The sequence below is a fragment of the Mandrillus leucophaeus genome, unplaced genomic scaffold (genome assembly GCF_000951045.1).
Source record: "Mandrillus leucophaeus isolate KB7577 unplaced genomic scaffold, Mleu.le_1.0 Scaffold206, whole genome shotgun sequence".
Taxonomy (NCBI): domain Eukaryota; kingdom Metazoa; phylum Chordata; class Mammalia; order Primates; family Cercopithecidae; genus Mandrillus; species Mandrillus leucophaeus.
Genome location: NW_012102099.1, coordinates 1,028,571 through 1,040,434, shown reverse-complemented (window position 1 = coordinate 1,040,434; position 11,864 = coordinate 1,028,571). Strand labels below are relative to the sequence as shown.

The following is an 11,864-nucleotide window of genomic DNA, read 5'->3' as shown; positions in this document are numbered from 1 at the left end:
AAAAAAAAAAAAAAAAAATTCTTGATTGAATGAGTGATTTTTATGTAATGCATTATACCACATCCTTATTTATTTGCACACATTTTACACAAGCCAGTTTTTATTGATGATTGTGGGATTGAAAAGTATTTTTAGCACAAGCTAGGAAATTCAAACACTACAAATGAGTATACTGTGAAAAGTTTTTCCCTTTTTTTTTTTTTTTGTTTTTGAGACGGAGTCTTGCTGTGTCGCCAGGCTGGAGTGCAGTGGCGCGATCTCGGCTCACTGCAACCTCCACCTCCCAGATTCAAGCAATTCTCCTGCCTCAGCCTCCTGAGTAACTGGGACTACAGGTATGCGCCACCATGCCCAGCTAATTTTTGTGTGTTTTGTAGAGACGGGATTTCACCATGTTGGCCCAGATGGTCTTGATCTCTTGACCTTGTGATCCACCTGCCTCAGCCTCCGAAAGTGCTGGGATTACAGGCGTGAGCCACCACGCCTAGCCTTTCCTCTCTCTTCGAGCTTCTGAGTCTCCTAGGCCCACAGTTCCCCTGCTAAGTCTGCTACTGTTACTACCTTTAGAAGTATATTTCTAACAATATTGTATTCATATCAAGCGTATAATGCATGTATCCCCCCCTTTTCTTATGTAATGTTTGTTTTTTAAATAGAGTTTATTTTTAGAGCAGTTTCAGGTTCACAGCAAAATTAAGCAGAAGGTACACAGATTTCCCACATACATCTGCCTCCACACATGCAAAGCCTCCCCCATTATGGACATCTCCTACCAGAGTGGTACGTTTGTCATAAGTAACAGACTTACATTGACACATCATCACCCAAAGTGCATGATTTACATTAAGATTCATTCTTGGTGTTATAGCTTCCATTTTTCACACTATGTAAACTATACAGTACACACTATCACCTACTGTTTTTCACTTAACAACGTATCTTGGTATAGGATTACATTTAGATTACCACCTTCGTTTTCATAACTGCATAGGATTCCACTATACTGAATATATTTAATTTAATCAGTCTCCTCTTGATGGGAACCGAGGTTGCTCACAATCTATTGCTACCACAATAATATCCTTGTATATATATCATTGTTTAAGATCTGCATCTCTAGGATAAACTCTTAGCAGTACAATTGCTAGGTCAAAAAGTATATGCATTTTAAATGTTGATAGATAGTTCCAAATTGCTCTACCCAGAGGTTGTAGTATTTCAACAGGTTATAGTAGTTCAAGAGGATATAAGACTTTTTTTGATTTAAGAAAAGATTTCATTCTGTAGTGTAGGCTGGCGTGCAGTGACACGATCATAGCTCACTGCAGCCTTGAACTCTGGGCTCAAGCAATCCTGCCTCAGCCCCCTGAGTAGCGAGGACTATAGGCACACATCACCACCCTGGCTAATTTTTATTTTTTTTAATTTTTTTAAATTTAATTTTATTTTTTTTTTGAGACGGAGTCTCGCTCTGTTGCCCAGGCTGGAGTGCAGTGGCCAGATCTCAGCTCACTGCAAGCTCCGCCTCCCGGGTTTACGCCATTCTCCTGCCTCAGCCTCCCGAGTAGCTGGGACTACAGGCACCCGCCATCTTGCCCGGCTAGTTTTTTGTATTTTTTACTAGAGACGGGGTTTCACCGTGTTAGCCAGGATGGTCTCGATCTCCTGACCTCGTGATCCGCCCGTCTCGGCCTCCCAAAGTGCTGGGATTACAGGCTTGAGCCACCGCGCCCGGCCTACTTTATTTTTAAGATAGAGTCTCACTCTGTCATCCAGACTGAAGTGCAGTGGTGTGATCGCAGCTTACTGTACCCTCAACCTCCTCGGCTCAAGCAGTCCTCCCATCTCAGCTTCCCAAGTAGCTAAGACTAGAGACATGGGCCACCATGCCTAGCTAATTGTTTTTTTGTTTTGTTTCGTTTTGTTTTGGAGAGATGGGGGCTCACTATGTTGCCCAGGCTGGTCTCAAACACCTGTACTTAAATGATCCTCTGGCTTCAGCCTCCCAAAATGCTGGGATTACAGATGTGAACTACTGTGTACAGCCTAATTTAAAAATTTTTTGGAGACAGGGTTTTGCTGTGTTACCCAGGCTGGCCTGAAACTCCTGGTCTCAAGGAATTTGCCTGCCTCAGCCTCCCAGAGTGAGACCCAGACTTAAAAGATTTCCAGCTGCCTCAGCCTATAGCATAAGATCAAATATTGATTGAGAGGAGGATGGGCTCACTGACAATACTGGTGGACTGCAGTTTTTCATTTTTACCACTGAAGCTGGTTAAGATCCTGTGAGGAAATACACAGTGTAGTAAAGTTATCAAATATAGCTGTCAGGTTAGCGAGATGAAGACTATTTAGGTGTGTCAGCTTCTGTCAGGCAGCCCCCAGTGACAACAGTACTGTGTTTACTTACTTTTGCTTTTTTTCTAGGACCTTAGCATCCTGAGACATTTTGAATTGACACCCCTCGAGATTGACTGGATCAGAGTTCATCATGTCAAAGTTGAAAAGCTCAGAGTCAGTCAGGGTGGTGGTTCGCTGTCGCCCCATGAATGGCAAGGAAAAGGCTGCTTCGTATGACAAAGTGGTGGATGTGGATGTTAAACTGGGGCAGGTATCTGTGAAGAACCCCAAAGGGACAGCCCATGAAATGCCCAAGACCTTCACCTTTGATGCTGTCTATGACTGGAATGCCAAGCAGTTTGAACTGTACGATGAGACGTTCCGACCACTTGTTGACTCGGTCCTGCAAGGTTTCAATGGAACCATTTTTGCCTATGGACAAACTGGGACAGGAAAAACCTACACAATGGAAGGAATCCGTGGTGACCCTGAAAAAAGAGGAGTCATTCCCAACTCATTTGACCACATCTTCACCCACATCTCTCGATCCCAGAATCAACAGTACCTGGTCAGGGCTTCTTACTTAGAGATCTACCAAGAGGAGATCCGAGATCTGCTCTCAAAGGATCAGACCAAAAGGCTTGAGCTCAAAGAGAGGCCTGACACAGGAGTGTATGTGAAAGACCTGTCTTCCTTTGTCACCAAGAGTGTGAAGGAGATAGAGCACGTGATGAATGTGGGGAACCAGAACCGTTCTGTCGGTGCTACCAACATGAACGAGCACAGCTCGCGTTCTCATGCAATTTTCGTTATCACTATCGAGTGCAGCGAGGTGGGCCTCGATGGTGAAAACCACATCCGTGTAGGGAAATTGAACCTTGTAGATCTTGCTGGCAGCGAACGGCAAGCCAAGACTGGTGCCCAAGGGGAGAGATTAAAAGAAGCTACCAAGATCAACCTCTCCCTCTCCGCTTTGGGTAATGTCATCTCTGCTCTGGTGGATGGCAAAAGCACTCACATTCCGTATCGGGACTCAAAGCTTACCAGGCTCCTCCAAGATTCCCTTGGTGGCAATGCTAAGACTGTGATGGTGGCCAACGTGGGGCCTGCTTCTTATAACATCGAAGAGACTCTGACCACTCTGCGATATGCCAACCGTGCCAAAAACATTAAGAACAAACCAAGGGTCAATGAGGACCCCAAGGATGCCCTCCTTCGAGAATTCCAGGAAGAGATTGCTCGGCTCAAGGCCCAGCTGGAAAAACGGTCCATTGGCAGGAGGAAGAGGCGAGAGAAGCGGAGGGAAGGTGGTGGCAGTGGTGGGGGTGGGGAAGAGGAGGAGGAGGAGGGAGAAGAGGGTGAGGAGGAAGGGGATGATAAGGATGATTACTGGCGGGAACAGCAAGAAAAACTGGAGATTGAGAAGCGGGCCATTGTAGAGGATCACAGCTTGGTTGCAGAGGAGAAGATGAGGCTGCTGAAGGAGAAAGAGAAAAAGATGGAGGACCTGCGGCGGGAGAAGGATGCTGCCGAGATGCTGGGCGCCAAGATCAAGGTACCATACCTATACCCCTCCTTAGGCCCTTGCCGCATCAGTGCTTTTGCTTTCATCAAACAACAAAAAACATAACCATATGAGGGATGATGTCTCTCTCAGTTTTGGATTTCCAACAGCCCATGATACCCAGTACTCAGTAAACCTTTGTTTAATCGACATGAATATGATTTTTTCACATTTACAAAAATGAAAATTGAATTCATAATGAGAATAATTATTACATATGCACGTAGTATAAAGAACAGCAATAAAAGTAACACCATGTACCCCCCACCCAGTGTAAGAAATAGAACAACATCCGTTTTTCTTTCTTTTTTTTGAGATGGAGTTTCACTCTCGTCACCCAGGCTGAAGTGTGGTGGCGTGATCTCGGCTCACTGCAACCTCTGCCATCTGGGTTCAAGTGATTCTCTTGCGTCAGCCTCCCAAGTACCTGGGATTACAGGTGCCCGCCACCACGCCTGGCTAAGTTTTATATTTTTAGTAGAGATGGGGTTTCACTATGTTAGCCTGGCTGGTCTCAAACTCCTGACCTCAGGTAATCCACCTGTCTCGGCTTCCCCGGGTGCTGGGATTACAGACGTGAGCCACTGTGTCCGGCTTTTTTTTTTCTTTTCTTTTCTTTTTTTTGAGACAGGGTCTTGCTCTGTCAATCCTGGAGTGCAGTGGTCCAATCACTGCAGCCTCGACCTCCTAAGCTCAAAGGATCCTCCCACCTCAGCCTCCCAAGTAGCTAGGACTACAGGCCAGCAACTTTGCCTGGCTAAATTTTTAAAATTTTTTTGTAGAGACACGGTCTCCCTATGTTGTTCAGGCTGGTCTCAAACTCCTGGGCTCAAATGATTCTCTCACCTCGCCCTCCCAAAATGCTGGGATTACAGGCATGAACCACCGCACCCAGCTGATACCCATATCTTTAGTAGCGCCTTGTGTTCCCCTCCCTCACAGATAACCATCATCCTGAATTCTATGTTTATTGTTTCCCTGCTTTTCCTTATAGTTTTGTCTTGTATATGTATGTATCTCTCTCTAAAGAAAACATGGTTTCGTTTCATATAATTTTTTACTTTTATATAAATGGAATCCCACTCATGCCATTTGCTTTTATTTTTGCAACATTATATTCATGAGATTTATCCATGTTGATGCCTGAAGCTGTGGTTCACTCATTATTACTGTTCCAAGTATTCCATGGTATTCCATTCTCCTGACGTGTGGGTTGTTTCCAGTTTCTGCTGTGAATGCTTTTGTGTTTGGCTTCAGGAGAACATGGACGTGCAAGATTGTCTTGTTTGGCACTATTAGGTCTTACGATATTTACAGCTTCAACTTCTCTAGACAAGGACAAGTTGTTTTCTAAAGTGGTTGGGCAGATTGAAGCATCTAGCAGCAGGGTATGAGTTCTGGATGCCCCTCATCCTTACCAGCACTTGTGATGATCAGACTAGTGTTTGGATATAGTATAGCCTCTTGGTGCAGTTTCAGTATATAGTACCCTGATTACACAAGATATGGAACACTTCCATCACCCCCAAAGTGTCCTCATGCTGCTTTCTTATAGTCAGCCTCCTCTCCCAACCCCTATGTGCTAATATATTTCCCTACATCCACTCCATTTTCCACCCAATGGCTAGTTAGCATTCTGGAGTGCTGAGCTCCCATTGTTTTGAGCCTTCTTTCTGGTGGCAATTCACTATGCCTGCAGTTGTCTGGACTCTGAGCTTCCACTGGGCTTTAATGGCAGAGGACAGTGCAAAGGTAGACTTGGAAGTCTCAGGATGGGCACTGGCTAACCGCAAGCCAGATTTCCTTGGAAATGTTCAGTTCTGTTTTATTGAATTCATGCAAACTTTGATTTCTATCCTAAAATGTCTCCATGTTTACAAATTTTAAAATTAGAAGTTCTCTTTGCCGCCCCCCTACCCCCACTGTATGAAGCTGTACTTTTTTTTTTTTTGTATTAAATCAGTGGCTTCATAGTAGCCCTTTCACAGAGCTGGGTGCTATTTTACTTCAGAGGCAGGGTTCTTAAAACCTTGAAAGTCCCTTCTAGGACTTTTAAGACCTGATGTGAAAATGGAGTCGTATACAATACACTTAGGAGGTAACTTTGTTCCAGGGAGGGGTTCTGAGATGCCATTATGTCAGAGCACTTCATGCCTTCTCACTGCTGCACGGTAAGTGTGACTGGCTGTGCCCATATTTTGTTTCGTTTTGTTTTGTTTTGAGATAGGGTCTCACTCTGTCCCCCAGGTTGGAGTGCAGTGGCGCGATCTTGGCTCACTGCAGCCTTGACCTCCCCAGGCTGAAGCAATCTTCCCACCTCAGCCTCCGAGTATCTGGGAGTACAGGCGCGCACCACCATGCCCAGGTAATTTTGTGTATTTTTTGTACAGACGAGGTCTCACTGTGTTGCCCAGGCTGGTCTTGAACTCCTAGACTCAAGCAGTCCTCCCACCTTAGTCTTCCAAAGTGTCAGGATTACAGACGTGAGCCACTGCACCCGTATGTCCGGCCTGGGTATGCCCATATTTAACTTGCATACTGTCTTTTATGATCAGATCTGTTATTCAAGGCCAGGAGCACCTAGAATCTCTAAATAACCCCTCAGAAAAAGTTGAACTCTCAGAGTCTGAGTGTGCAAGATACAGCATCAACTCAAGGTCACTGCATCTCTTAGACATTTTGACTATGGAGAATGACATTACTTCTGTCTTTCTCAATCCCTGGATGCTGTGAAATCATAAAAAAATGTTAGAGGCTGGGTGCGGTGGCTCACACCTGTAATCCCAGCACTTTGGGAGGCCAAGGCAGGTGGATCACTTGAGGTCAGGAGTTCAAGGCCAGCCTGGCCAACGTGGTGAAACCCCATCTCTACTAAGAATACAAAAATTAGCTGGGCGTGGTGGCATGCACCTGTAGTTCTGGCTACTTGGGAGGCTGAGGCACAAGAATTGCTTGAACCTGGGAGGTGGAGGTTTCTGTGAGCCAAGATCATGCCAGTGCACTCTGGCCTGGGCACTCTGGCCTGGGCGACAGAGCAAGACTCTATCTCCAAAAAAAAAAAAAGAATGTTAGAGCGGTTAGGTATTGTTAGGTATGTATGTGGAGCTTAGCAATCTAGTCCAGCCCCTTCATTCGAGAGATGAGGAAACAGGCTCAGAGGACTCACTGAAAGAATGTCAGCAGAGCTCCAGTGAGGTTTGTAAGTTTCTTAAAGAAAAGTTGTGCAGTTTTGGAGTCCCATACTTTTCAGGTCCAAATCATTCTCATGGCTTCAGCCCCTATCAAAATGCTGAAGGCTGCCAATCTGCGTATCTAGCCTAGCACTGTCTCCTGCCATCCAGGCCTAATAACCTTCTGCCCACTGGGATGCTCACAGCCACTCATAGCCTGCTCTTGCCTGCCTTATCTCAGGGAAGCCAGACCCCTGGGAGTTATCCTTGCCAGCTGTCCCTCCCTCTCACTTACAGCCAGGCAGTCCCAAAGCCTCTGGATCCTGCCTCATCAGGGTCTCTTGGACTCATCTACTCTGCCCTCCCCAACTAGGGAGGAGGCCTAGCCCAGGCCTAGACCCCTGCAATGGCTGCCTGTCCTGTCTCCCTCCATCGTGCCAGCCCTTTGCCATTCTTCCCATTGCAGGGGAGTAATGTTTCTAAAACACACATCTGAGTGTGTAGCCTCATGCTCAAAGAATGTCAGTGGTTCCCTGAACTTCTCAGGATCAAGAAGTTTAGTCTCCTTGACAGGGATTTAGGTCAACTTCATCACTTCCTACCTTCCCTCACAAAACAAAAGCTTTTTTTTTCTTAACTAATTCCTATTGTTTCACTTCAGCTCTCTGTGTAGCTGGTCCTGTAGACAGAAAGCTTTCTCTGACTCCCTCTAAAAGTCTGAATTCTCTGACTGGGTGCTGTGCTCACGCCTATAATCCCAGCAGTTTGAGAGGCCAAGGCAGAGGATTGCTTGAGGCCAGGAGTTCAAGACCAGCCCAGACAACATAGCAAGACCTCATCTCTACCATCAGTCAGCCAAGTGTGGTGGTGTACACCTGTAGTCTCAGCTGCTGGGGAGGCTGACGTGGGAGCATCACTTGAACTAAGGAGGTCAAGGCTACAGTGAGCTGTGATCGTGCCATTGCACTCCAGCTTGGGTGACAGAACTAGACCCTGTCTTTAAAAAATTTTTTTAAATCCCCACAAAGTCTGAATTCTATCCCATCAGTGTGTGTCTCCCATTAATTACTGTGTCCTTTCCTCATGATGGCGTCTGGCGCCATATGGTTAAAGCTGGCTTGCTTGTCTGTTTTCCTCAGTGGACTCTGAGCTTTGTGATTCACATTCACATTGTATCCCTAGGACCTAACATAAAGGAGCTGCTTAGTATGTTCTAAGTGGGATTAATACTTTGTAGAAACAAGCAAAAAAAATTTTTTTTTGTTAAAGCTAAAATTCATGTGTCTGGAGAAACTGTATTTTCAGTGTTACCAAGAAGCCTCTAGTGAAGCTGCCCCAGTCCCTCACCAGCTGAGCACAGTGTATTTTTTCCCAGAGTTTGTCCTTTTTGGCTCAGTCCTGAGCTCTTTATCTTTCACAGGCGCCCCTGTGAGGAATTATGTTCTGAGGGAAACCGTTCATGAGATGGATTCTACTTTGTTTCTCACTCAGGCCATGGAGAGTAAGTTGCTTGTTGGAGGAAAAAATATAGTAGATCATACGAATGAACAGCAGAAAATCCTGGAGCAGAAACGACAGGAAATTGCAGAGCAGGTAACTTTTCATTCTTTTTCAGGGAGAATGGGTGGGGTAAGGTGTGTTTATGCTGCGGAACAAACATCTCTCATGTTCTACTGTCTTCAAAGAGAATAAGAGCAAGGTGTGTCCGCCTCATCCTAGCTGGAGACTCTGATTCTAGCTTGGGGAATTCAGCATAGACACAGTCCTAGGGCAAACTGATGAATTTTGTCATGTTGCTCAGAAACGTCGAGAAAGAGAAATCCAGCAACAGATGGAAAGTCGAGATGAAGAGACCTTGGAACTTAAAGAGACATACAGCTCATTGCAGCAAGAGGTGGACATCAAGACCAAAAAACTCAAAAAGGTATGAAAGGAATGAGCCAGATGGAGGTGCCTTGAGACTTGGGGAAAGGGAGAACTCTACCCTTTGTACAGACACCCTCCTCACCTGCCTCTCCCCTCATTCCAGCTCTTCTCCAAGCTTCAGGCAGTGAAGGCTGAGATCCATGACCTCCAAGAAGAACACATCAAGGAGCGCCAAGAGCTAGAGCAGACTCAGAATGAGCTCACCAGGGAGCTGAAACTCAAGTAAGTGCCAGGTCTTCCACAGTGCCCCCAAGCCACTTGCTGAGTCATTGGTCTTGTTTGTTTAGTTAGAAACAGCCTTGGCTGGGCGTGGTGCCCCATGCCTGTAATCCCAGCATTTTGGGAAGGGGAGGCAGGCAGATCACCTGATGTCAGGAGTTCGAGACCAGCCTGGCCAACATGGTGAAACCCTGTCTCTATTAAGAAATACAAAAATTAGCCGGGCATGGTGGTGCATGCCTGTAGTCCCAGCTACTTGGAAGGCTGAGACAGGACAATCGCTTGAACCCGGGAAGTGGAGATTGCAGTGAGCTGTTATAGTGCCACCGCACTCCAGCCTAGGCGACAGAGTGAGACTCCGTCTCCAAAAAAAAAACAGCCCTGAGGAAAAGGGTCCTTCTCCAGCTCATCTCCTGCCACCCCATTTTCTGTTCATTCCTGAGAAAGTAACTTTCCATCCCTGGATCCCATCTGTTAACTGAATGACTTCACCAGGTGATCTCCAAGTTCCCTTCTAACCCTACCTTCTTGAAGCTTTTAAAGATTCTGGTCTTACATCTGTCTAATGATAAGAGGGAATATTTTATTAACTTGACTTTTTATTGTGACAATTTTCTGAATGGTATAATGAATACCCAAGTACCCATCACCCAGATTCAAGGATTAACAAGCTTTTGCCATCTGTCTTTCACAAAAATATTTTAAAGCAAATCTTACCTCATGTTATCTTACTCCTACATACTTATATATATATATGATCACAGTGGTTTTTTTTTTTTTGTTTTTTGTTTTTTTTTGAGACAAGGTCTTGCTCTGTCACCCAGGCTGGAGTGCAGTGGCACAATCACAGTTCATGGCAGCCTGTAACTCGTGGGCTCAAACAATCCTCCCACCTTAGCCTCCCAGATAGCTGGGACTACAGGTGTGTGCCACCATGCCCAACTAATTTTTTAAAAAAATTCATAGAGATAGGGTCTCTCTATGTTGCCTAAGCTGATCTCAAACTCCTAGGCTCAAGCAGTCCTCCTGTTGCAGCCTCCCAAAGTACTGGGTTATAGGTGAGAGCCACCACACCCAGCCCACAATACTGTTTTTAAAAAAGCTTAATTGAGACATACTTCACATACCATACAATTCACGTATTTAAAGTGTACAAATCAGGCAGGGCACGGTGGCTCCTGCCTGTAATCCCAGCATTTGGGAGGCCGAGGCGGGTAGATCACCTGAGGCCAGGAGTTCAAGACCAGCCTGGCCAACATGGTAAAACCCTGTCTCTACTAAAAATCCAAAAATCAGCCGGGTGTGGTGGTGTGCACCTGCAATCCTAGCTACTCAGGAGATTGAGGCAGGAGAATCGCTTGAACCTGGGAGGCAGAGGTTGCAGTGAGCTGAGATCACACCACTTTACTCAAGCCTGGAGACAGAGCGAGATTCTTGCCTTTAAAAAAAAAAAAAAAAACTAAAAAAATTAAAAAATGATAAAGTGTACAAATGAGCATTTTTTAAAAAAACATATATATGCATAGGGCTGTAAAACCACCACTACAATCTAATTTTAGAACATTGTTACCACTCTCCTCTAAAAGAAACTCTATCAATTAGTAGTCACTCCTTATTACCCCCTTTCCCAACCCGAAGTAATCACTAATCTGCTTCCTGTCTCTTTGGCTTTGCCTATTCTGGCCGTCTCATATAAATGGAATCACACACTGTGTGGCTTTTTGTGCCTGGCTTCTTTTGCTTAGCATGACACTTTCCAGGATCGTCCATGCTGTAGCATGGATCAACAGATATCTGATAGTCCCAACATCAATTGTTCTTTATTATGACTGAATAATATTGCACTGTATGAATAGACCACATATTTATTTATTTTTCAGTTTATATACATTCAGATTATTTCCAGTCTTTGACTATTATGGATAATGCTTCTATAAGCATTCCTGTATAAGGTTTTGTATAGATGTGTGTTTTCATTTCTCTGGGATATATTCATAGGAGTGGAATTGGTGGGTCGTATGGTAACTCAGTGTTTAACTTCTTGAGAGAATGCCAAACTGTTTTCCACAGTGACTGCACTATTTTACATTTCTACCACCAATTTCTCCACTTTTTTTTTTTTTTTTTCTTTGAGGCAGTCTCGTTCTGTCGCCCAAGCTGGGGTGCAGTGGTGCAATCTCAGCACACTGCAACCTCCACCTCCTGGACTCAAGCGATCCTACCACCTCAATCTCTGGAATAGCTGGGACTATAGGGGCATGCCACCCCACCTGGCTAATTTTTATGTTTTTTGTAGAGATGGGGTTTCACCATGTTGCCCAGGCTGGTCTCAAACTCTTGGGCCCAAGCAGTCTGCCTGACTCAGCCTCCCAAAGTGCTGGGATTACAAGTATGAGCCACCATGCCCGGCTTCTCCACATCCTTGTCGATACTTATTATTGCCTGTCTTTTTTATCATAGACACCCTAATGGATGTGAAGTGGTACTTCATTATGGTTTTGATTTGTGCAGTTCCCTGATGACTAATGATGTTGAGCATCCTTTCACGTGCTTGTTGGTCATTTGTATGTGTTTGGAGAAATATCTATACAAATCCTTTGCCCATTTAAAATGGGGTTGTTTTTTATTTTATTTTATTTTTTTTT

The 11,864-nt window shown here is 45.0% G+C and overlaps 1 protein-coding gene across 1 annotated transcript in view; it reads left to right on the top strand.

Moving 5' to 3' along the window:
• The window catches only part of KIF3B (kinesin family member 3B), a 56,572-nt gene that overhangs the window by 29,142 nt on the left and 15,566 nt on the right, over positions 1-11,864 (top strand). The window contains exons 2-5 of the mRNA XM_011979777.1: positions 2,428-3,895; positions 8,566-8,667; positions 8,876-8,998; positions 9,104-9,222. Coding sequence (XP_011835167.1) covers positions 2,492-3,895; positions 8,566-8,667; positions 8,876-8,998; positions 9,104-9,222 — 1,748 coding nt within the window. The 5' untranslated portion in view covers positions 2,428-2,491. The remainder of the gene's footprint in view (positions 1-2,427; positions 3,896-8,565; positions 8,668-8,875; positions 8,999-9,103; positions 9,223-11,864) is intronic.